The 24,025-nt window shown below is 66.9% G+C and overlaps 1 protein-coding gene across 2 annotated transcripts; it reads left to right on the forward strand.

The window, feature by feature from the left end:
- The first annotated feature begins 1,535 nt into the window (after window positions 1-1,535).
- On the forward strand, window positions 1,536-18,738 carry MYLK2 (myosin light chain kinase 2). 2 transcript variants are annotated; one of them, XM_075900860.2, is made up of 13 exons: window positions 1,536-1,553; window positions 2,510-2,596; window positions 3,765-4,107; window positions 4,582-5,108; window positions 5,903-6,008; window positions 8,294-8,387; window positions 8,492-8,601; window positions 9,496-9,637; window positions 10,630-10,700; window positions 11,064-11,192; window positions 11,734-11,886; window positions 12,417-12,549; window positions 16,763-18,738. In XM_075900860.2, exons 2-13 carry the CDS (start codon window positions 2,545-2,547, stop codon window positions 16,841-16,843), a joined length of 1,941 nt encoding a protein of 646 aa, XP_075756975.2. In that variant the 5' UTR covers window positions 1,536-1,553; window positions 2,510-2,544; the 3' UTR covers window positions 16,844-18,738. The 2 variants fall into 2 exon arrangements, with proteins under 2 accessions (XP_075756975.2, XP_075756974.2); XM_075900859.2 differs by lacking the exon at window positions 1,536-1,553 and having other exon boundaries at window positions 2,187-2,596.
- The last annotated feature ends 5,287 nt before the right edge of the window (window positions 18,739-24,025 follow it).

Raw genomic sequence — 24,025 nt, forward strand, 5'->3', positions numbered from 1 at the left:
GTGTTAAAGGGGGGCTGTATGGGAAGCTGGGATGGCTCCACCTGCTGCCGCTTTGACGGACTCCCCAGCTGCCTGCCCTCTGTGGGGTGCCCTGCTCACCGCTGGGATGTGCCACCCCCAGTGGCTGCCTTCTGCTGGCTGGGGGAGGGGCCTGATGGGCGCAGAAGCAGGCAGTGGGCAGCACAGTCGAGTCTCCAGTGCTCTTAGGAGCAGAGGGGAGGGAGGGCGAGCACGGAGGACCAAGCAGCAGGGGCCCGTCGGAGGATGTGTGGCTGGGTGGCAGGCAGAGGCCAGTGGCTGGGGAAGCTGGAGGTAATCCCCGAGTTGTGATGCCCAGATTCCACGGGGACCCCCACAAGCCTGGAACACCCCAGCTTCTGTCCTGGGGGATTGTGGCCTCTTGCCTTCGGCGGTACCCTGCAAGCCTGCTGCCAACCCCTCCGCAGCCACCCGCTTCGTCACAACTGCTGCAGCTTCCCATTGACTCTCCGCACTCCGGTGGGACCTATCCATCCCCTGCAGGGCAGGTAAGGGAACGCTACCCGCTCCGTTTCACAGCTAGGGAAACCGAGGCACGTCCTGCGTTCCTTGAGGTGTCACTGAGTTGGTCTGAGCCCCGGATCGAAGCTGGGGCTCCTTGCCTGCCATCCAGATCTATAGCCACTAGCCCCCGCTGCCTGCCATGCCTCCCTTCCCCCAAGCTCTTCTCCTTGCTTTACACCAGACGGTAAAAAGTCAAGGCCTCTGCTTGCCCCGCCGGGGTCTCCAACCTCTCTAAGCACAGGATCACTTTTTGAATTTAAGTAGAAGCTTAGATCTACCTCAAACCCAAATAACCTGGGCCCGCCCCTTCTCTGAGGCCCCGCCCCTGCTCTCTCCCTCCCTTTCACCAGGCTGGGCCAGAGGGCTGGGGTGCAGGCTCTGGTCTTGGATTAAGGGATTTGGAGTACAAGAGGGGCTCTGAGCTTGGGGCGGGCAGGGGCTTGGGGTACAGGAGGGGGTTCACGATGTGGGTACCAGCTGGGCCCTGCTTACCTCAGGTGGCTCCTGGGTGGGGGGTGCCGAGGGGCTAAGGCAGGCTCACCCCCGGCCCCACTCCCAAAAGCAGCCAGCAACCTCCATCCCGTGTCCTGCTGTGCCCCCTCCCTGCTCTGTGGAGACAGGATGGGGGGGGGGGGTGTCTTGGCATCAGCACCCTGCCCAGCAAGCAGAGACTCGGGAGGGGGCAGCTCCAAGGCAGAGGGCAGGAGATGCGCGGGGGGGGGGGGGGGGGGGCTTGCAACCTCTTGGCCAAGCCTGTTAGGATCCCGTCAGACTCCACGATCTACCTGCAGATCTCGATCGACTGGCTGGTGACCCGTGTTAGGGAGCGGACCAATCCCGCACGGCTCAGCCCCTTTGCCCTGCACTTGCCGGACACCAAAACTGCGAGTTGTCCGGCTCCACCCACCCATCAGCCGCTACTTAGCATGGGGTGGGGCCGAACAGCTGAGTCCTCTCCAGGTGGGGGCGGGGAGGGGCAGCCTCAGCGGCTTGGCTGGAGTGAAGCTCAGGTGGGACAACACGGAGGCGATGGGGGGGTCCCCCCTCCCCCCAGGGCTACGGCGCTAAAGCCAGCGGGCTGGTGAAGTCTCTGTCGCTCGGCCCCGTGTTTACAGGCTCGCTGGGCGGTGCCAGGGGCTGTTGTGGGTTCCCCGATGAATCTGGTTTCGCTCCAGGCTAGCTGGGGGCGGTCCCGTGGCGCTCCCCGAGCCGTCCTGGGCAGCCCCGCTCCGTGGCTAGGCCGAGCTCCGAGGGCTGCGCCACGTTCCTCTCGCCCGGGGCTGAGCGGGTCCCGTCGCGGCCGGGGTCCCTGGGCTGCGAGCGGACAGTGGGTCGGTCCCGGCCAGAGCCTGGGCCGCGCTGGACGCTTGGGTGTCCCAATTCCCTGGCCGGTTGTGCCGCGAGGGGACGGGGGGAGCCTGAGCCCCCACCCCACCCTTCGTGCGTGCGTCTCCCCAGGGCACCGCGGGGGTGGGTCGGCACGGAGCCGGCTCCCCTCCCTCCACGATGGGTCCCTGGCTGGGGAGGGCCTGGGGAGCCCGCCAGGGGGGCGGCCGGGGCATCTGTTCTCTGTTTGTTTGAATTCCCGTCGGCCCCGCGCAGAATGGAGCGTCCTTTGAACCGGCTCCAGCAGCGACAGGTGGCCTGAAAGGCGACGCGCAGCGCGCTCGGGCGGGTGTAAAGGATACGGCTCTCCCGGGCTAATCCGGCTCCGGCCCGCTGAGTATAGAAGGGGCCGGCTCGCCCCGGCCTTGGCACAGCTCGGATGCGGCTGCCGCGCCAGCTCTGACCGCCCGCTGCAACGGGGACCCCGGGTAACCGGCCCGCTGCGCCCCCGGGGCCGCCTGCGCCCCCGCGTCTCGGGCCCTGCTCCCCGCGGCCGGCCGGGCTGCCCAGCAAAGGCCTCGCGCGCCCCCGGCTCCCAGCCTGGCGGGCTCCTTAGCAGGTGCCATTCCCGCCCCTCTAGGGCATGGCGCGGCGGGGCTAGGACTCGCGCTCCCCATGGACGCGGCGGAAGGGAGCCCCGAGCGCCCGCTGCAGAGCGGGGCACCAGGTAAGCGACCCGCGGGCCGGGCCGGCTCCTTCCCTGCGGCAGATCCGCCGCGACAGGTGCTGCTGCTGCCCCCCTGCAGCTCCGCGGGGGGGGGGGTCTGCTGCCCTTCTGTGCGCGCCGGGCACCCCGCTAGCCATCCGGAGCGGCCCTGCTCCGGCCCCTCCCCAGCCCCTGCCAGGAGGGCAGCTGTGCCCCATGGCCGGGCCTTGGGCTGCGCACCCCACGCTCGTGCGAGGTCCCACGCTGGTGCCAGGCTGCGGCTTGTGAGCAAAGCCCCCGGTGACGGGCACTAGCGCTGGTGAGCCGGGCCAGGGGCTTTGAGCCCCTCTGAATTCCCTGGGCTCCGAGAGGTGCGGGGGAGGCTCAGCCCAGTGGCAGCAGGGGGGTCCCGGGGCTCCAGGCGGCTTTTTGTAGGGCAGCCCCCAGCCGCAGGCCACCCAGCGGGGCTCGGGGCCCGGCCTGTGAGGTGCTTGGGTTCCACACGGTTGCCAGATTCTGCTGCTTTTCTTGCACGCCGCAATTTCCCCACTGCCACTGCTGGAGGGACGTGCCCGCAAGGCAAAGGTGTGTGCAGGGAGGGGGCCGTGGGCCGTGTGCTCCCCCCGCCGCCCCTCCCAGCGCTGCGGTGGCTCCGGTGGCCCAGCCCGCACGTCTGAGCAGCGCTGCCCTGACCCGGGAGACGGACTTGGTGGGGACCATCCTGCGGCCGCTGACGTGAAAGCCGCACCTGCAGCCCCTCGCCAGCCTGGGTTGCTCTGCGCCATGGTAGATGCTTGTGGGAGACTCTTTTGTCCGGGTGCCTGGGTGGGGGGCACGGCTCTGCTCTGAACCAGGCCTCGCCAGCGAGGGCAAGGGCCCGGCCCCATGTGTGTGACAGGGCGTCCCTCTGGCCCCACCAGATGCCCAGCCACCCCTTGTTGCAGGAGAAGCCAGGCTCCCCAGGCACCAGGCCGTCCCTGTGGGGCCGGGAGCCAGTGGCTGGGGAGTGAGAAGGGAGCCCCCGGGCTGCCGGTCTCTCGAGGACGGGCTCTGAGCCGTGGGACCTGCCTTCCTCATGGAGGGCAGCTGCGAGCCAGGATCTGGGCCGGTGGCTCTCTCCCCAGGGTCAGAGGCAGATCCCATGGGGGGCAGCTGGAGCCGGGGAGCTACTGTCTTTCTCCCTGTGCAGAAGCCTCACCAGAGCCCGCGGAGATGCCCCAGGGTTTGGAGGGCACCGCAGGGCCGTCGGGCACTGCCACGGTGCCTCCGGAGGGGGCGCTGCTGGGCCAGAGTTCGGGGCCGGGCCCCAGCGTGCAGGAGGGCGCGGCGCCCGGCGGAGCAGAGAGCGGCACCGGCCCGTCGGCCCCAGCAACCTCGCAGCCCCCAGCCAGTGAAGGAGAAGAGGCAGAGCCCGGAGAGAAGGGGCCACAGGCCAAGGAGAAAGCAGCGGCCACGGCGGGGCCGGAACACCAGCGCCAGCCTCAGCCCCCAGCACCCCAGCGGAGCCTGAGCTGCCCCGTCAGCAGCCAGAGGTAACCTCTGGGGAGCTCTCTCCCAGGCAGCTTGGGGGGCTGGCCCTGTAGAGTGGGGAGCCTCTGGCTTAGCGCCTGATGCCGGGGTCCCCTTAGATCTTCCACCGTGCTCTGCACCCCGGGCCTCCAAGTGCCTGGGTCGCAGGGTCTGCAGGCGCCAGGCCAGAGGCCCCTTGGCTGGGGGTGCGGAGACGGGTCCCCTCGCGGGAGGGGCAGCCTGTGCTTCCGCCCTGGGAGCTTTTCCGAGAGCCCAGCCTCTTGGGGACATGCTTCCCTGGGGCTCCGCCCTGCAGCTCCTGGGGGCGGAGCTACCCCGAGGGACCCCGCCTCTGGGAAGGGATCCCCTTCCGCTCACCTGCTTGGCCTCCCCTACCTGTGGCGTGAGGACCTGGGCAGGCAGCTGGGTCCCTCGTAAGAGGGGTTCGAGGCGGGGTGAGTCGGGCGTACCAGGCTCACCCTACCTCTCCCGCTCAGGCCCGAGGAGCAGCCGTGGGTAGCTGAGGAGGCCCCGTTAGCTGAGGAGGCCACGGTGGCTGAGGAGGCCCGAGCCACTGAGGAGGCCCCGGCGGCAGAGGAGGCCCCGGCGGCAGAGGAGGCCCCGGCAGCAGGCGCGGAGAAGAGCCCGCAGGGCCCAGCGACTCCCGCCGAAGAAGCCAGTGCGTTGCCGGCAGAGCCCAGCCTAGCCGAGGTGCCTGGCCCGGCTTCCGATGCCCCCGGAGACCAGAGCCGTCTAGAGGAAACCCCCGCAAGCGGGGAGCCCTGCCCAGCTAGCAGCAGTGGGGACGTGACGCTCGCCGAGCCCCCCAGCTTGGGCCCCTTGCCCCAGCCCGCTTCAGATGAGATCCCTGCGGAACCCAGCTCCACGGAGCAGCCGCATCCCGCCTCGGCCAGCCCCGGGACGGCCGGGCACCAGCCGCCTCTGCCGGACGAGGAAATGGAGCCGCCGCCCAGCCCCTACCTCACGCCAGACTTCGGGAAAGAGGACCCTTTCCAGATCCTGGGTAAGGCAGCCGGGGTGCCGGGGTCTCCAGTCTGCCCACCAACGGCGCTCCGGCTTCTGGTTCCCTTTCCGCGGGGCTGCCCTGTCCCCGCGCCGGGATCCTGCGGCCATGATGGAAGCCTCGCGCCTGGCGTGTCTCCGCTGCTCTGCGCACTCGAGCTGAGCGAGAGCCTCTCTGGGGGGCTCGGAGCAGGGCAGGAGCCCCAAGAGCTCCCTGGGACGTGTCGCTCCGAGCTTGGCCCCCCTGTGTTGGCTAGGGCAGCGTGGCGCTGGCTGGCAGTGCAGTGGCAAGGGGCTGGGCCCGGGCTGGGCGCAGTGGGGTTGCCGGGTTGGACGGGGGCGCTCAGGGCCAGGAGCTGTCGGCCCGGGAGGGCAGAGCAGGGCCAGGGGGAGCTGTGGCTTACGGAGGGGTTGGCAGCCAGAGAGGAACTGGGGGGGCTGAGAGGACCCGGCGGGCTCCAGCGGGGTCTGGCAGGGTTCTGAACGCCATCGGAGCTGTTGCTGGGCTTGGTTCCCTCGTGACTTATTGTCGAGCGCCTTGTGGGGGGGGTGGCACTCGTGGCTATTTATACAGCAGGGGCGCAGCGAAGGGACAGGCCTGGGAGGCTGTGGAGCGCTGGCTGCAGGCGGTACCGGCTCTTTGCCACTAGGTGCCGGCCTCTGCCCGTGCGCTGGAGAAGCTCTCGTTCCACCAGCCGGGAGCGAGGGGGGGCAGCTTCCTGGGGCTCTCCTGGGCCTCTAGGCTGGGGCGCGTTGGCGCATGGCCGAGTGCTCCCAAGTGCCTTGTCTCCGCAGACGATGTCCCTCCGCCGCCCGCTCCCTTCACCCATCGCATCGTCGCCCTCAAATCCGGGACCGTGAACAGCATGTTCAGCATCAACACCAAGGAGATGCTGGGGGGGTAAGCGCAAGCCGCCGCGGGCGCCGCCGGGGTCTCTGGGAAGCGCCGGGAGGTTGGAAGCGTCTGTCCCGTTTAGTAACGGGGAGGGGAAGCCCCCAAATGTGGAAATTTCCGGCAAAACGAAATCCCCCAAACTCGCCCCGGACCAACTTCCGTTCTCTGGAGCCTTAAAAATAGCCCCTGAAACGATCCGGGGAGGGGGGCTTGTTCCTCATTGGAACCCAAGCCCAAGGGGTCTGGCCTGGGGTTGTCGCCGGGGGGGGGGGGGGGGCTCGACGCAGTCGCAGCATTTCCTCTTCCTGCCTCTAACCAGCTCTGCCTGGGGGCGACAGTTTCAGGGAACCGGTTCTGCCCCTGCAGCCCCTGCCTGGGCGCAGGGGGACGGTCTGGGCCACACCGGGGTGATAGCGTCAGGGCAGTTGTTGTAGCAAATAAAAGCAAGCAGGATCTTATGAGGGGGATAAGGCAAAAAGCCACATTTATTGTAAAGATAATAATAAAAAATAAAGAAAAGATAGAAGCAAACAACGTTGTTTAACTACTTATTCCTAACACTACTTAACCCTTATACACTTATATATATATATATATATATATATATATATATATATATATAAAACATTCATTCATACATCCATTCATTCAAGTTCTGTGTATAGTTACCAGCCTGGAAGTTGCTTGTGCCAGAACACTGGCCAGGTATTCTGTACACAAGTGATGGGAGTGGGGAGCGAAGTCCTGATCGGATGCGCATCTGAAGCTCCTGGTGGGCTGGCAGCAGAACCTTGGACTCTGACTCCATAGTTTTTTAGTCCAGTTCTTATAGGAATTTCTTCCTATGCCAGTCTATGGAAATTGCTGCATCATGCTGATGTCTCCAGGGTGGCTGCCAGGTGCTGGTCAGTGATCTCATCGGGTGGACCTCCAGTACTTGGTTTTCTCCACTTGACACCTTTTGGTTGCACTGGCACCTGACGCCTTCTTCAGCCCTTTGTTGCTGTATTCTCAGGCTGGCACCTCTCAGAACCATTCACTCATCGTCCAAGCACTCTCTCCTACATTCGTACAGTATTTTGTATAATAATAAAAGTTGTAGTTACGAAAGTTTCGGGGTGGTTTTGCTTAAAACATTCTCTGAGTGCTGAGTAAAGTTACAATGTTTTAAAGAGAACAGGCGTCAATTAAGTAACAAGGCCCTTAGTCAATTACAGGGCTTGGCTCCCAGAGCAGAGTTAGTGGCTTGACAATGCATTGTTACAATGTATCTCTGCAATGTCAATTTCAAGCAGCCCCTTGCACAAGCTTGAGCATGCCCTGGGGCACAGAGGGGGGGGCTGTTTCTGGTTACATAGGATTATATTCTTAATAGTTCTAAGTTACATGACCTAATACATTATATTCTAAAGGGGCAATAATAATAATAAATCTAAACATTTAACAATTTTAACAAATAATAATAAGAAGAAGAATTAATAATAAATCTAAACACTTTAAGTTGTGGGGAACAAATTATGGGGGGTCACTTCCATTTGGGGAATCATTTTCAATACATTAATATGTGATCCCTACACCATTCCGTAGCCAGCGCCGGCTTGAGCGCGCTGTGTGGCTGGTGCCCTCTAGTGGCACAGGAGAGCGGGGCGGCACACGTCCCGGGGCGGGGATGGGCCTGCGCCGATGGCAGCGGCGTTGCTGGCTCCGTGCAGCGGGGAGACTTGCCGCAGTGACGGGGCAGGGGTTCAGCTGCACCCCCAGCGAGCAGGCCCCCCGCTTGGCAGAGGCCGGGTGTCAGCGGAGGACTCAGCCCTGCTCCCCTGCTAGCACCTGCTGTGTGCTGCCAGGACCCGTACGCCCCTTTCCTGCCCGCCAGAGACCCAGCTCACTGGCCTGCTGCCTAGGGCCCTGCCCCGCCTTGGCCAGGGCGGGTGGGCTGCAGAGCCCCCCCCCACCCCGGGACGGAAGTGCTGCTGCTCTGTCATCGGTGCCCTCCTGGCCCAAGGAGCGGGGCTAAAACGGGGCTTTCGGCTGGGCGGTGGGAGGCGCTTTAGCACCCCCCGCCCCCCGTGCTTGAAACTCCCAGACTCCAGCGGCCCCTGGATTGAGTGTGGGTGCCTGTGACGCCTCAGTTTCCCAAGAACTGAAACCCAACCCCCGCCCATGCCTCGGACCCACTTCCAGCCCCGCTGAGTTTGGCCCCTTGGCAGCCGGTCTCTGGGCTTGTGCCCCTGCCTCTGTCGGGGAGGGAAGGAATTGCAGCTTCTCCCATCGGCTTTTCTTCGCCCTAGGGGGAAGTTTGGCGAAGTTCGCACGTGCACCGAGAGGGGGACGGGGCTCAAGCTTGCCGCCAAAATCATTAAGAAGCAGAACCCGAAGGACAAGGTGGGTGTGTGCCACGGAGCTGGGCGCTCGCCTGGCCGGGAGGGTGGCCCCGGGGTCCGGGAGAGCTGCCTCCAGCCCTGGCTCACGCGGCGCGTCCCTGGCAGGAGATGGCCTTGCTTGAAATCGAGGTGATGAACCAGCTGAACCACCAGAACCTGATCCAGCTCTACGAAGCCATCGAGACGCCGCGGGAAATCGTCCTCTTCATGGAGTTGTGAGTGGTGCCCGTGGGCAGGGCCGCCGTGGGGCTGGGGGGTGGCCCGGGAGCATCCTGACGGACGGGCCCCGCTCGGTCGCTCCGGTGAGGGAGCCGCCTTCCTGAGCGCGCTTGCTCGGGGAACCACCTGGAGACGCGTTGCCATGCGGCACTCGGTCCCCACAAGGGCGTCTCCTCCCTCTTCCCCTGCGCCCCGGCGAGGGGCGTCCCGACCCAAGTAGCGAGGGTCTGTCTGGAAGGGACAATCTGCGCCCTGGAATCGGAGCGTTCTCGCTAACCTCCCTGCTATCCTGGATCTTGGCTAGCGCAGCCTCTCTGCCAGCCTGCCCGGGGCCAGGGTGGGGGCGCTGGCTGGCACAGCCTCCAGCTTCCCTCCGGCACCTCCCTGTCTGGAAATCCCCTCCTCTCGGTGCCCTGGATCCAGCACGAGCAGCTGCCTGTCCCGTTCCCTCCCATCCCTCTGCCGCACGACCTCGGCCAGGGCCCTGCTCGGTTACCCACCCCCTACCCCCCTGCCTCCGAAAGGGGGCGTGCTCCGGAACCAGCACCTGGGCTGCCTGTGCCCTGGCCGGGGGGAGGCACTGTGAATGGTGCCCCTGGGGAGGCACAGGGGAGCGTCCCTGCACATGGAGTGGAGGGGCGGGGCGTCGCTTGCCTGGCCCGCGAGGGGCGCGTCCCTGCACATGGAGTGGAGGGGCCGGGCGTCGCTTGCCTGGCCCGCGAGGGGCGCGTCCGTGGCTGCGGGGCGGAGGGGCGGGGCATCGCTTGCCTGGCCCGCGAGGGGCGCATCCGTGGTCGCGGGGCGAAGGGGCCGGGCGTCACTTGCCTGGCCCCAGTGGCGGGGTCCCCGCTCGGCGCCGGCCACTGAGGCTGCGGCGTGTCCGTGTGCAGCGTGGAGGGCGGGGAGCTCTTCGAGCGCATCATCGACGAGGATTACCACCTGACGGAAGTGGACTGCATGGTCTTCGTGCGGCAGATCTGCGACGGCATCACCTTCATGCACCAGATGCGCGTCCTGCACTTGGACCTCAAGGTGCCGTGGGAGGGAAGACGGGAGGGGCTACGGCCCCCAGGCTGTGGGGCTGGAGGGGGAACCGGCTGTGGGGCTGAAGGGCTGCTCTGTGAGACTGTGCGAATAGCCCTGGGGGGCGCAGGGTCCAGGCGTGGGACAAGCCCGGCAGCGGTTGTGTCTGGGGAGACAAGGCCTCCAGATGCAGGAATTTCCACCTCCTGAGTTCCAGGGGTCCCTGTGCTAGGTAGGGGGGCAGCATGCCCCCCCCTTTTCCCACAGTCCTATCGCTCGGGGCTTTGTCACGCGGACTCGTGTCTTGGCTTGGCACAGCGGCCTGGGCCAGGTTACTGGGGGTTTTATGGGGGTAGAACCTTGGGGGGCCGGGCCGGGTCTTCTGCTGTTCAAAGGGTCGATCTCGGCATATGGGCCAGGAGCAGGGTTCTGGGCAGGGTCCCCTGTAAGCTGTGCACTTGGGCGGCCACCCAGGAGAGAATCAGGTGCCACCCAGCTGATTAGCAGAGTGCCCAGAGCCGGCAGCCCGTGTTTCTTTTTGTGGTGCACATCCGTGCACACAGTGCACAGAACAAAATTTATTCTGCACATGGATGGGAAAAATGATTGGGAACATTGGTTCTGGGGGGCATGAGGAACGCCGGGGAGGCAGATCGCTGGCAGGCCTGGGGTGTGCACAGCAGCATTAGGGAGGGTAACCACGGGCAGTGTGGGTCTCTCTCAGTGCCTACAAACCACAATCCACGTCCCTGGTGGTGCATCCAGAGCCTGGCACCGTGCTGCCCTGCCCCTGGCACTGAAGTGCCCGGCCGCGAATCCAGCAGCTGCTCCGTCCCTGGCGCGGCTCGGGGACAGAGAAACCGTCCCGCCCTCCCGCAGGCCCTTCCGGGCGGGTTGTCCCCAGCTCCTCTGCGGGGGGCCAGGAACCGCTGCCAGGCCGGAGGCGGGCAGGCGCGTAGCCAGGAGCTGGCTTCTGACCCCCAGGAACTTCATTCCTGCAGCCCGAGAACATCCTGTGCGTGGCCTCCACGGGGCACATGGTGAAGATCATCGACTTCGGGCTGGCGCGCAGGTAATTCCCCACCGCCGGGCCGGCTCGCTCCTTCCCTCCCCCGGTTCGCCTCCCTTCCCACGGCCCTGGGGGCTGGGCAAAGGCCGCACTCGGGCCAGCTGCGCTGGCTTTACGCCTGCCCCGGTGACGTAGGCCTGGGGAGGACAGGAAGGAATCCCTGTGGGGGGCAGAATCTGCCATCGGGGCTTGGCAGCCGCGCTGTCGAGTCAGCTGCACCTGGCGGGGGGCAGCGGGTTGGGGCCCTTCTCATCACTGGCTGGGTTCTGGCTTGGAGCAGCGCCGGGCCGAGTGCCGAGTGTGGATGGGGCTGTCCCTGGGCCCAGCGCCAGGAGCTGTCCCTGTCCCCGCCTGTCCCGCCCACAGGTACAACCCGCGGGAGAAGCTGAAAGTCAACTTTGGGACCCCGGAGTTCCTGTCCCCGGAGGTGGTGAACTACGATCAGGTCTCCTACTCGACGGACATGTGGAGCCTGGGCGTGATCACGTACATGCTGTGAGTGGGGGTGCCGTCGGGGGGGAGGGGCAGGGGGCGGGTTTTCTCGAGAGGGTGGCTGGGCTGGCAGGGAGAGGAGTAGGAGGCTGTTAGAGCCCAGGGCTGGCAAGAGAATTCCTGGTTCCATTCCCAGCCCTGGCCCGGAGTTGGGAAGTGACCTCAGGCCAGTCTCTGACCCTCCATGCCTCAGTTTCTCCATCTGTAAAAGGAGGCAGGGCCTGCCCCCCCAAGCCTCTGTAGGCGGGCTGACCCTGCCAGTCGACAACGAAGGGAGTGGGGAACCATCCGGCGGCTGCTCGGAGCTGGGGGGCTGGCACATCTGCGAGGGTCGGGCCGGGCTCCCCTCTCCCCGGGGAACACCGCAAGGTGCCCGCTGGGAGCACACACGGGTCCCATGCTAAGTGCTGACCGCTGGCCTCGCTGCCTTTGCCCGGGCAGCGGGAGGGAGCGAGGCTTGTGCAGGAGGAACTGGGAGCCTGCGGGGGACGTGGGGCTGCCACTGAGGCGCGGCCGGAGACCCGTAACTGCCCCCTCCCCCCAGGCTAAGCGGCCTCTCCCCGTTCCTGGGGGACAACGACGCCGAAACCCTGAACAACGTCCTGGCGGCCGGCTGGTACTTCGACGAGGAAGCCTTCGAGGGCATCTCGGACGAAGCCAAGGACTTCGTCTCGAATCTCATCATCAAGCAGAAGAGGTTGGAGCCGGGGGTGGAGCCGGGAGGTCTGGCCGGTTCCGTGCGCCCAGGGCCGAGGCCCCCCCCCCCCGCAGCCAGGCCCCCCCATGGCCAGCAAGCGCCCCTGCGCCTGGCCCTTCCCCCGGCGCTCCTGGTGCCCTGGCTGGACTCGGGGATGTGCCTGGCCAAGGACAGTCCGACTGTCCCTTGCTCTGGCTGCGCCCCGCCGGAGCGGCAGGGTCCCGGCAGCTTTGGCTGCTCGGCCGGGGCTGGGCCCTTTCCACGGCGGGGGGGGGGGGAGGGGAGAGCGGGCCCTGGTGGCGCCCCCTGGAGGCAGGGGCCGGGCGAGTCAGAGGAGCCCAGGTGCTGCTCCCACAAGGCCCAGCCAAAGGGGGCCAGCAGCGGCCTCCGGGCCAGCAGCAGCTTTCCGAATGCACCTTGTTCCGGCCCGGGCCCAGTCCCCAAGGGCGGGGGGCAGCCCCCCGGGGCTGGGCCGGAGTGGAAAGCAGGAGCGACAGGACAGGGGCGACCTGCTCTCCTCTCCCCTGCAGTGCCCGCATGAGCGCGGCCAGGTGCCTCCAGCACCCCTGGCTGAACGGCCTGGCGGAGAAGGCCAAGCGCTGCAACCGGCGCCTGAAGTCCCAAGTCCTGCTCCGGAAGTACGTCATGCGGCGGCGCTGGAAGGTACGTTGGCGGCTCTCGGGGCACGGCGATGGGGCTGGGGGGGGGGGAGGCTCTGGGCGGCGGGGGGGGGGGGGCTGGCGGCCGGAGGGGGGGGCTCGGGGGCCGGGGGGGAGGGGCATGGGCTGGGGGGGGGGGGGCTGACGGGGCTGGCGGCTCTCAAGGGGGGGCTGGTGGCCCTCGGGGGGGGCATGGCGACGGGGCTGGCGGACCTCGGAGGGGGGGCTGGCGGACCTCGGAGCGGGGGCTGGCGGCTCTCTGGGCCGGAGGTGGGGGTGGGGGGCGCGGTGAGGTGGCTGGCCCACAGCGGGGAAGGACTGATGGGTGCCAGTTCCCGGGAGGGCCTGGGAGCACTCAGAGCCGTGGTGCAGCAGTCCTGGCAGAGGATGGGGCAGGGCTGCTTCTCCGCTCCGTGTCGGGCGCCAGCGTGGGGCAGTGAGGAGGGAGAGCGCACGGCAGGAGGGAGCTGCTGCTTTGATTTCTCCTCTCCCCCCCCCCCCCGAGAGGGTGACCTCCCCCCTACAATTCCATGGATCTCAGGGCACCCCCCCCCCGGCCGCCCTGACTCTGAATGACGATGGGACCGTTCTGAGCGAGCGGTGAGTGCGTGGCGTCCCCGTGGCCCGCCCCAGTGGCCCCTGGAGAGAGGACCCCTGCGGGGCTAAGGGCTACGCACGGGGCATTTCCCCGAAACGTCCTTAACGTCTCCTGTGGCTCTTCCCTCGTCCCCTCCCCCGCCGTCGCCTCCGCGTGCGCCCCCCACGGCTCCTCTGCCCCTTACTGCTCCAGGGCTGGGCCACGGGGGGACCGATGTCAGGGCAGCGCGACTGCAGGGGGGGCAGGGCACTCCCCGTGCCCCCAGCCTGGATCTGTGCTGCCTGGTTTCCTCTCGGGGGGGGGGGGGGGCTGGGCTTCACGGCCAGGAGCCCCCGTTGACCCCTCGCCAGGCCGTCTGGTTCCCAGCACCGCTCAGCCGGGCCCAGGGCCGGACTGTCTGTTCTGGGGCCCCGGGGCTGGGACGGCACATCGGGGAGCCCCAACCCCGCACCCGCGTCCGCAACCAGACGTGGCTCTCAGCCGGCTGTAGAATAGAAGGTTATTTGCTTCTCAGGGATCCAGCGCAGGCTTGACGCCACCGGAGCCAGGGCAGAGCCTTAGTCCTTGGGGGGGCCCTGAACCCCCTGTCTGGACTTAGTCTGCTTCCTTCATGCGTCCCTCCACCCAGGCTAAAGGAGAGTCGCCCCCGCCCCCCCCCCCCCCCCCCGGAAGCTCTGCCTCCTCCACTGTCCTGCTCCCAGACCCAAGGTGAATCTTTTGTCACCTGGTCCCCAGGAGGTGCGACTGACATACTTCCCCAGTGAGTCCTGCCTGGCCTCTCCCCCCTCATGCAGAGAGAGCTGCAAAGGAGGGGAGGGAGACTGAGGTACAACCACACACACACTCGCACCACAGCACCCCCACTACGTCACGCTCTGGGGCTCCCCCGTGCTCCAGGGTGCAGCCAAAACTGAGGTCCAGTGTAGGGAAAGCGCAGCAGGAGGGGGTGAGTTTTCTGACACGGGGTACAGGCTCTGGCATGGGGATGGTGAAGTGTGCAGGAGGGGGGCCCCTGGATGGGGCTAAGGGGGGTAGGCTCAGGGCAGGAGGCTGGGGTGCAGGTGGGGGTATAAGGTCTGGCAGGAGTCAGGGTGCAAGAGGGGCTCAGAGCTGGGATGTGGGGTCTAGGAAGGAGTTTGGGGGGGAGGGGGCTGGGGTTGGGGAGGGCTTACCTGGGGCAGCTCTGGTTTGATGGGGATCAGTGGCTCTGCACAGCCCCGCGCTTGCCTGCAGGCACCGCCCCCCGTCTCCCATTGGCTGGGAATCGTGGCCAGTGGGAGCTGCAGGGGCGGAGCCTCCAGGTGAGGGCAGCATGGGAGCGGAGCTTTCCCCAGTGCTTCCAGGCCTGCAGCCCCAGCCTGGGGGCAGGGTGGGGAGGAACAGCAGTGGGAAGAGCCCCCCCGTCCCCCACCAGGAAGGTGCAGAACACAGGGGCTCTGGTGGATCCCCAGTGATCCCTGGCTTGGAGGCCCAGTGCCGTCTGCCACGCCCCAGGGGCTGCAGGGTCCCGTGCTGGGGGAGAGGGACTGGGGAGCGTGTGAGCTCCTCAGCCAGGAGTCTCAGACACTAGGACCGGGAGGGCCCCCGCGAGGCATCACGTCCAGCCCTGTGCCCCCCCGGCAGGGCCAAGCACCGTCTAGACCAGCCTTTCCCAACGTGAGCTCCGCGGCCCAGTGCCGGTCCTTAGAACAAACATCGCGCACAAGCCTATTAATGTGTGTGATGGTAGCAGCGCCCCGTACTACCGCGTGCGGCAGTGCAGCCCTCTTGGGGGAGAGCCCGCTGCGGCATCTCTGCCAGGCATGCGCCCGGGCAGCGGGGCTGGATCCGGCGGGCACTAGGACCCAGGGAGGCCGGGCACCGCGCACACCGCTGCAGACTGCCCGGCGCTGGACACAGCCAGGGGAGCCGCTGCCGGCCGATAAAGTGGCCGGGATTGGGGCGGAACAACCCACCAGACAGGTAGGGCCAGTGACCCAATTGATTTGCATATTCATCATTTGTTTCATGAATATGCAAATATGCTGTGAGGGCGCGTTGCGGTTCCCCTGATCCTGCACCCCCGTAGCAGCAAGAACAGACTCCGCCAGCCCGTAGAACAGGGGGGTTATTGCATCTCCAGGGTACAGCCCAGCACAGACGTGAGGTGGGTACAGGAGTCAGGGCCAGGGTGCCTCAGCCCCCGTGGGTTAGGGGGTCCCTTGCCCCCCCCAGACCCTCAGCTTTGGCTGTTTCCTTCATGGTTCCCAGCCAGCAACTGACCCTTCCCCCGAAACCTGGGGTTCGTCTCCGCCTCCCTCCCTTAGTCTCTCCCTGGGAAGTGTCTTGTTATCTGCTCAGGCTGGGCCTAGGTGTCTGGGCTAATACCCATGTGGGTGAGTGAGTGGGAATCGCACAGCCCAGCACAGGGGGCCCCGGGTTACAGAGCAGCCAGCCCCCCCACTACATCACATATGCAAATAAATGTTACTGGTCCTCCAAGAGCTTGTGAATGGGTTTACTGGTCCCCAGGATCAAAAAGACTGGGACCCACTGGTCTAGCCCATCCCTGCCCGGCGTCTGTCCAACCTGCTCTTCAATACCTCCAGGGATGGAGGTTCCACAACCTCCCCGGGCAACTTACTCCAGTGTTTCACCACGCGGACAGGCGGGATGTTTTTCCTAATGTCCAACCTAAGCCTCCCTTGCTGCAATTTAAGCTCCTTGTGCCGTCCTCAGAGCCTTTCCAGCCTTACAACGGGGAATCCCTCCCTTCTTAGGGATAAGAACTAGAGGACACCAAGGGTACGTCTACACTACATGGCTCCATCGATGGAGCCATGTAGATTAGGCTGATCGGCAAAGGCAAATGAAGCCGCGATTTAAATAATCGCGGCTTCATTTAAATTTAAATGGCTGCCGCGCTGAGCTGACGAACAGCTGATCAGCTGTTTGTCGGCTCAGTGCGCTAGTCTGGACGCTCCCGCGCCGACCTGAAAGCCCTTTATCGACCTCCCCGTTATGCCTCGTAGGATGAGGTTTACCGCGGAGGTCGATAAAGGGCTTTCATGTCGGCAGGGGAGCGTCCAGACTAGCGCGCTGAGCCCACAAACAGCTGATTAGCTGTTCATCGGCTCAGCGTGGCAGCCATTTAAATTTAAATGAAGCCGCGATTATTTAAATTGCGGCTTCATTTCCCTTTGCCGAACAAACAAATCTACATGGCTCCGTCGACGGAGCCATGTAGTTTAGACGTACCCCAACTGAAGTTAATGGGGAGCAGGTTTAAAACTAATAAAAGAAAGTTCTTCATCACACAGCGTGTAGTCAACCTGTGGAACTCCTTGCCAGAGGAGGCTGTGAAGGCTAGGACTAGAACAGAGTTTAAAGAGAAGCTAGATAATTTCATGGAGGTTAGGTCCATAAAAGGCTATTAGCCAGGGGATAAAATGGTGTCCTTGGCCTCTGTTTGTCAGAGGCTGGAGATGGATGGCAGGAGACAAATCGCTTGATCGTTGTCTTCGGTCCATCCCTTCTGGGGCACCTGGTGCTGGCCACTGTCGGCAGACAGGATACTGGGCTGGATGGACCTTTGGTCTGACCCGGTACAGCCGTTCTTATGGTCTTGTTTCCCCAACAGAAAAACTTCATTGGGGTGTGCGCTGCCAACCGCTTCAAGAAGATCAGCAGCTCGGGTTCCCTGACCGCGCTGGGCGTCTGAGGGCCGGGCGGGAGTCGAGCCACGGGGGAGCCGAGGCCGAAGGGCGACCCCCCCCCCGCCAGCGGAGTTGTGCACTGGCGCCTCGTCCCTGCCTCTGCCCGAGGTAGGTTCGTGCTCGACCCGCTTCCCCCATCCGAGGCGCGTCGGCGGAGCAAGGCCGGGCCGTCCCCATCCTGTGCAGCTGTGAAATTCCTGCTCCTGCTGCAGCGAGGTGACCACTGGATCCCAGCCTGCTGAGTCCTGACCTAGCGCCTCGCCCTGCTGTGAGATCCCTGCTCTAACCCCTGTGCCGCGCTGCCTTGCTCTTACTGCGCTAGGGGCCGGGCTCTTCTGGACCCTGAACTGCTGCGGGAGGACTCTGCTCGGGCCTGCAGGAGGCTCCTTCTCGCTGCTGCAAAGCCGCCGGTGGGGGGCTTCTGTTGGCTCCCCCACCCTGGAGTCCTCGTGGCCCGGGGCAGCCTCCTGCTCTGGTCCTGCTGGGGCATCTACCTTGGATCCTGCTGGAGAGAACTGGGCTGGAGCTGGCCCCGTGTGCAGCACTCGGCCCCCTGCCCCAGACTGTCCGGCTGAGCCCCCTGGGACCCCGCTCCCAACCAAGGCTGCAGGGCTCCGCGGCGGGCGCTGGATTGTTACTGTGTGGGACGGGCCTGGCTCCATCGCTGCCATAAGGGGCTGCAACTGCGCACACCGGGCAGGGGCGGGGTGCGGTGGGGGCGGCGGCTGCTGCTGGAAGGGCCCGGAGCCCCACTGCTACCCCGAGCCTGCAGCCCCTTCGACTCGGCGGCGCGGTTCCCTGCGCCCGGCTGCTCGCGGGCCGCACCCTTGCTGGGCCTGGCGGAGCAGCTGGCCGAGCGCTGCCAGGGCTGTTCTGTGGGACTGCGTGCACCCCTTCCCCCGTGCTCCCTGAGAACCAGGCGTGGGGCGCTCGGCCGAGGGGCGCAGGAGCCCTGCACTCAGGCTTGCAGGGCTGCTATGAGATCCAGGCGCTGCTGTCTGGCTTTATGCTCCCGTAACGGGGGGTAGGGTCCTGCCGCCTGGCACAGCCTGACCTGGCGCTTGGCGCGGGAGTCTCGGCCGTGGGCGCGAAAAGCCGGCTGGCTCCCAGCCGCGCCTCCGTGCCTCGCGGGGGGCCAGTGCATCGCGCCCGGCAGGCGGGAGGGTGACACGAGGGTCCGGCTTTGTACGCGAGCCCTTGGCGGGCAGTGTGCGCGCCCCAGCCTGCAGCTACGGCTACCGCCGGCCACTTGCGCAGCTCCCGGCTGTCCCAGCCCGCAAGGCTGCTGCTGACGCAGGCCCCCCTCCCCTCCCCGTCCTCCCCCCCCTCGGGGACGCTGGAAGCCGGCAGGGCTCAGTTCCTGCTGGAGCCGGCAGGGCTCCAGGCACAGGAAAGGAGGAAGGGCCGCGCACGGATTCCAGGCGCATTCCCCAGCTGGAGGCCAGGGAAGAGAGAAGGAGGCTTTGTGCTCGTCCCTAACCTCCCTGCCCTGCGGGGCTGCGGGCGGGGGGAGAGTCCAACCTTCCCTGCCCACGTCCCCCAGCAACACAAGGCGAGGGCGCAGCCTAATGCAGACCAGCTGGCCCCGTGCGCGGGAAGGGCTGCACACGGAACCGCTCCCTGCTGCCCCAGGTGCGGGCGGTGCCCAGGGACTCCCCGCGGGGGGCGGGAGGGCGAGCGCCCTCGGCCTGGGGTTTCTTGGGCCTAAGCCCCTGTGTGCGGCAGCCTGCTGGCCCTGGTCTGGATGAACCCCCTGCCACGGCTCTCGGTGCTGCCTGGGCCGGGCTGTGGGACCCCAGGCCCTGGGGTGGTGCCCGTCCCCAGGCAGGCAGACGGCCGTTCTCCGGAGAGCTGCCGGCGCGCTCAGCTTCGTGTAAATAAATGTACAGGTCCGAGGCAGCGCCCGTGCCCTGGCTTGTGTCGGACGAGGTGGGAGGGCGGCTCGCGCCGGGGCCGGCCTCGGTGGAGCCAGGGGCTAAATCCCTGTTTCTGCTGGCCCCTGGGAACCGAGCCAACGGCGCTGGGGCCGCTTCAGTCTCCCCTGGGGGCTCTGACCCCTTCCCCTGCTTCCAGCCTGGGCCTCCGGCTCCCTGCAGAGGCCGCGCTGTACGCTCTGGGGCCCTGGCACCAGGGTCGAACCAACTCCTGAGTCTTTTCCTGGGGCCTCGTCCTTCGAGCACGACCGCCCCTCCCCTTCCTGCGTGTCCCCTTCCGTCCCCCCGCCCGGCTTGGGACATGGTGCTGGCTCTGGTCTGGCTCCTCCGTTCTCCTCCAGCCGGGGCAAGCTTGGTGCTGGCAGAGGCGGGCCCTCGGGGGGCAGGGGTGCTGAGGGGGGCCCCGTGGGCACTGAGCAGAGGGGCTGGGAGGACCAGCGTGGGGGGCTGCAGCCAGGCTGGAAGGGCCAGACGGGGCTCCGGCCGCCTGGGGGGCGAGGGCTGGGGTCCAGTGAGCTTAGCGGGTCTCCGCTCAGGTAGCAATGGGGAGGGGCCTGGGGCAGACTCAGGCAGGTCACAGCAGCCCCGGCGGCTCTCCCTCTCCAGCAAGGCCTGGAGCCGGGGCCTGTACCAATGGGGCGATGTTGGCTGCTGTCTGACCAGAGCTTGCCCCCATGCCCTGGGCGTGTTAGTGCTGTGGGGGAGGGAGCACGGCCACCGTGCCTCAGTTTCCCTGCTGAAAGCTACCCTGCGCCCTCCAGCAGCAGAGATGAGCTGTCTCCCGTGAGCGCTGGGCTCCGTGACCAAGCAGTGGGGCTCGCCCTGGGCTCCTTCCCTGCCCCGAGCGGCTCTAAGCTCTTCCATCGCGCCCCCCCCCCAATCTCTCTTCCTCAGTGAGGCGAGGCCTCTCCCCTGCCGTCACCCCGCTGGGCTTGGAGCGCCGCCCGCCCTGTCTCTGTCCTTGCCGCTCTGCCTCTGCCTCGCAGAGCCGGAGGGAGCCTGTTTCCCAGCGCTGGCCTCTGACGGAGGAAGGGGAGTGAGTCAGGCCGGAGACTCGGCCTTTCCAAGCAGCGCCTGCCTGGCAGCTTCCCCGGCCCTGCGTGGCCAGACAGTGGCCAGACGTTTCCACCGCAGCGCTGCCGCCCCGTCTCCTCCCCTGCGCCAGCTCCAGCACCGCTGCCGCTTTCGCCCCTGCGGCCTGGGCTCCAGCCTTTGCCGCTGCGAACTTCCCTGCAGCAGTGCCCAGTTGCACCCCCCGCTTCCTGGCCTGGGGCCAGGCCCCTCTCTCTCCCTGTCCTCCCTGCAGCCAGGATCTGTCTCCCCCAGCTCCCTGCCAGGCAGCCGGACCTCAGGAGCGAGGCCAGTGCCTCTGGGTGGGTGGGCCAGAACGCCCCAGCTGCCCTCGCCACGGGGCCCTGGCCTGGGCGGTTTGAACAGAGCCAGAGCGCATGGGGGGGAGCGCACTGGCCCTGCAGTGGTTAAACCTGCCTGAGCACTGGTTCCATCTCCCCCAGCCCGGGGAGTTTCCTCGGCCCGTTTCCTGCTGACAGCCTTTGACCAGTTCCTGTCGGTGACCACCCCGCAGCCCTGGCAAGCACAGCGGCCCCATCTGCTTTGAGTTACGCTCCGGCCGGCTGACGTCTCCTTCCTGTCTGGTCCCTGGCAGCTGAGCGCAGGCGGGGATTCGAGCCGCCACCGTGGGCTGGGGGCAGGGAGGGACGCGCCTCGCCCGGCCGCCGGACCCCAGGCGGGGGGCTGTGCCGCCGGAGGGCCGGCGGGGCTGAGTGCGGGGCAGTTTTCCTTGGCCTGTCCAGCCTGAGGTCCCCGGGCGCGGACGCGGCTTTCGGTATCGATGCTGGGCGCTCCGAGGCCGAGCCTGGCGAGAACTGGCCCCGAGCCAGGGGCGGTGCAGCCAGCCAGGCACAGGCCGAGCACAGCCCTCGCCCTCCGGCTCTGGGCCCCGAGGGGAGGGGAGGGTGGAAACCTTACTGGAGTGAGCCTGGGGGGGCGGGTGGGTGCCTGGAACTGGGGGGGGGATGGCGGCTTCTCCCCCGTACAATGCCCAGGCGGTGACGGGTTCTCCCTTGTACCTGAAGCCATGGGGGGGGGAGCAGTTCCCGCTACCCAAAGCATCGCCTCCCGCCGGGGATCCAAACCGCTACTGGCCGCGGTGGCGGCGTCGGCGGCTTGGGTTGGCCTCTGGCTGACTTAGCCCTGTGGCGATGGGCTGGCCACGCCAGCCGGCTCCAGCCAGAACCCAGCCCTGGGCCACGCAGGGCCCGAAGGCACCACTGCTTCTGGGGGGGTGGGACCCAGGCCCCCGACCGCCCAATCAGCACGCGGGTTCCTTATCCCCTGCTACAGCTCCCCAAACCTGTCAGTGGGGCAAGGTGAGGCAGCAGCCCCCCCGCCACGTGGGATCTGACCCCCAGCGTGGGGCGAGGGGCCCTAGGGCGTCCCTCTGCCGGGCCCTAGGGCATCTCTCTGCCGGGCCCTAGGGCGTCCCTCTGCCGGGCCCTGCTCCCTCCAGGAGCATCTCAAGACCAGCAGGCTGCAGCGTTTCTCCCTGCGCTCTGAGCACCTGCCTGGTGAGAGCCCCAGGGTCCCCCAAGGCAGCCATGTCCCCGCCCGCAGCAGGGCCAAAGCAAAGGCACCGCCCCCCCCCCTCCTCCTCCGGGTGCCGTGTGGGCTGCCCAGAAAGCAGGGCTCTGAGCGACCGGCCCGCTGGCCCCGGGGCAGGCCGGCCCATGGCGGCGTTCCTGGTTAGCTCGCGGGGTGGACGCGTTGACTCCGGACCCAGCGGGCCTGGCTCCCACTTGGCCGTGTGCGGCCAGCCTGGAGCCACTCCCGTGAACTTGCGAGTGGCGGGAAGCGGAGGCCGGCCGGGGTGCGGGCTGGCAGGATCGCCGTGGGTCCAGCCCCTCTTTGCTTCCCGGGCGGGTGTTGTTCTGCACTCGCTCCGCAGCGCTCGCCCTGAACCCCTCCGAGGGGCTGGGAAGGGCATGAAACAGCAGCAGAGAAAGGAGCAAGGATGGGGGCTGAGCTGGGCCTAGAAGCCAGGTCTTTGAGCCAGCGGGCTCTAGCCGCTAGACAGCACTGCCCGTGCCCCAGGCCCACAGCCCCTGGGGTGCCACGCAGCAGGGCGGTGCAGCCACATTCTCCGGACGATGCCGGGGGGTGGAACTGAGAGCAGGCCCCTGTCCCTCCCAGCACGGGCTCAGAGCAGGGGGGCCGCCGGTGGCCGCCAGGGGCTCTGGCCAGCGGGCCCGTGGCCCAGTGCGTTCCTCGGCCGGCCGGAGAGTCGTCCTCCCTCTGATCTCCCTTGACCCCGTGGGACTGCGCCACCTTCCACCAGCCAGAGCTTTGCCCCAGCAAATCGGGATGGGCTACAGCCGGACACACGTTGGGGCCCATCTAGAGAGGGGCTCGGGGGGGGGCTCCCAGGACTGGCCCCCCTCTGTCCCAGCCCCTCTCCTAGCCAGTGCCTGGCGTCTCTCCAGCACAAGGCTCATGGTCCCCCGCCCTCGCTGCTCTTCCGCCCGCCCGGCTGCTCGGCGCTCGGTGGGTGGCCTGGACGGATGCCGGCCTTCTGTGCAGCCCCCGTTCCCAGGATGGCTCCCGCCTCCGCTGCAAGGTGGAACCGGACGGATGGGAGGAGGCAGAGCCCTGGGCCCCGCGCTGGCTGGGGGGGGGGGTGACGAGAGCAGGGGGGGAGTGGCAGGTGTTTGAACCCGCAGCTCCAAAAGCAGCAGCTGGGATCAAAGCGATCCCCTCCCAAAGCTCGGCTCCTGGAAGCGCTGCTTCTCGGAAGGGCACATGGGCAGCTGTGCAGAGTCCGGGGTGGGGGCGCCTAGTGGGTAGGGACAAGGAATGCCCTCGCCCCTTGGGCAGAGCCGCCCGCCCTGATCAAAGCTGGGGCTGCTCGGCGAGCGGGAGAGCAGAGCGCCGGACGAAGCAGAGACGGGCTTCCCACCCCACCCCGGCATGAGCAGCAGAGTTCCCTGTAGGCTGGGCACCGATGCAGCCTCTCAGGACAGATTCCAGGGCCACCCAGCTGCTTAACAGAGTGCCCACAGCGAGGTTTGTGTTTCTTGGGGTGGTGCACATCCGCACATGCCTTGGGTGCATAAAATTATTCCGCACACAGATGGAAAAAATTAGAGGGAAGCTTGATGAGCTGGCTAGTGTCCGACAAGACCCGGTTTGGTTCTATTCACAAGGCAGCGGTGAACAGACGGTCGTTCCCCTTGCCTGGAATTGGGTCTCCTTTGAGAGGCTTAAGAGCAACTCGTGCTGTTCCAGAGAGGTTCTTGAGTTCTGCATGCGGCCGCTTGGGCCTGGCTGGCAGGCAGACTGTCCGGGCTGGCTCCAGTTGAGGATCCTGGGGGCCGTGTCGCTGGCTCAGTGCCCCTGGGTTTGGGTGCCGTGGGGGACGGAGCGGACGTGACATGGGGCAGTCGGTTCCCGGGTTCCCTGGAGTGACAGAGGCAGGCCTGAGAATGCAGCTCTGGCCACCCGGGCAGGATTCCCCGAGGTTTCCTGGAGCACTGAGAGGCTGAGACCCGTGCCCCGGAGCCCAGCCCAAGTGAGGGGAGGTCCCGGCGTGAGCCGACTCCCCCGGGCCAGGCTGCACGGGGGGCTCAGCGCTCGGGCAGCAGGTCTGCCTCCCCTCGCGGCCTCGAGGGGCCTTTTGAGGGTTTGACACGTGGGGGTTTCACTGTGATTTGGACGAGCGGCAGGGCTCCGAGGGGCCGAGGGCAGCGTGGAGCCGGGGTGACGGCTTCGTGCTCAGCCTGCTTCCGCTCCAGAGACGCGCACCCAGTGGCGGCAGCGGGCTGGCCTGGACCGGTAACTTCCAGGTCCTGAGCGGGGACCAGTCCTGGTCCTGCTCCCTCCCAGCTGCCCTGCCTTGCCTGGAGACTCCCCTTCCCAGCCTTGCCTGCCCCACCTTAGAGGCCAGCCCCGACCGCGCCATCTCTGCCGCCTCCCACCCGCAAAGAACCCCGAGCCCGGAGCCGCCCACCCCAGCGCTGCGATGGTGCAGCCTGCCCGGGCGAGGGATGCCAGCGCTGGGAGCCGCGCTGCCCTGGCCCGGGAGACCCACGCGCTCCGGACGGTCTCAGGGCCCGCGGCGATGGAGGAGGCTGCTCCTCGCCTCGGTTGCCCCTCGCTGGGCTAGTCACTCAGCAATGGCAAGGAGCAGGCTGCAGAGGGGGCGGGTGCTCCCCAGTGTGGCCGGGGGCCGCAGGAGAG

Source organism: Pelodiscus sinensis, chromosome 17 (genome assembly GCF_052426305.1).
Source record: "Pelodiscus sinensis isolate ZL-2025 chromosome 17, ASM5242630v1, whole genome shotgun sequence".
In the NCBI taxonomy this organism is placed as follows: domain Eukaryota; kingdom Metazoa; phylum Chordata; order Testudines; family Trionychidae; genus Pelodiscus; species Pelodiscus sinensis.

Bases quoted from the DNA above. Each gene is read 5' to 3' on its own strand.
- MYLK2 (XM_075900860.2), top strand. From the start codon at position 2,545: ATGGACGCGGCGGAAGGGAGCCCCGAGCGCCCGCTGCAGAGCGGGGCA. The intron at 8,388-8,491 runs GTGGGTGTGTGC...CGTCCCTGGCAG, and splicing joins AGCAGAACCCGAAGGACAAG to GAGATGGCCTTGCTTGAAAT. The intron at 12,550-16,762 runs GTACGTTGGCGG...TTTCCCCAACAG, and splicing joins TCATGCGGCGGCGCTGGAAG to AAAAACTTCATTGGGGTGTG.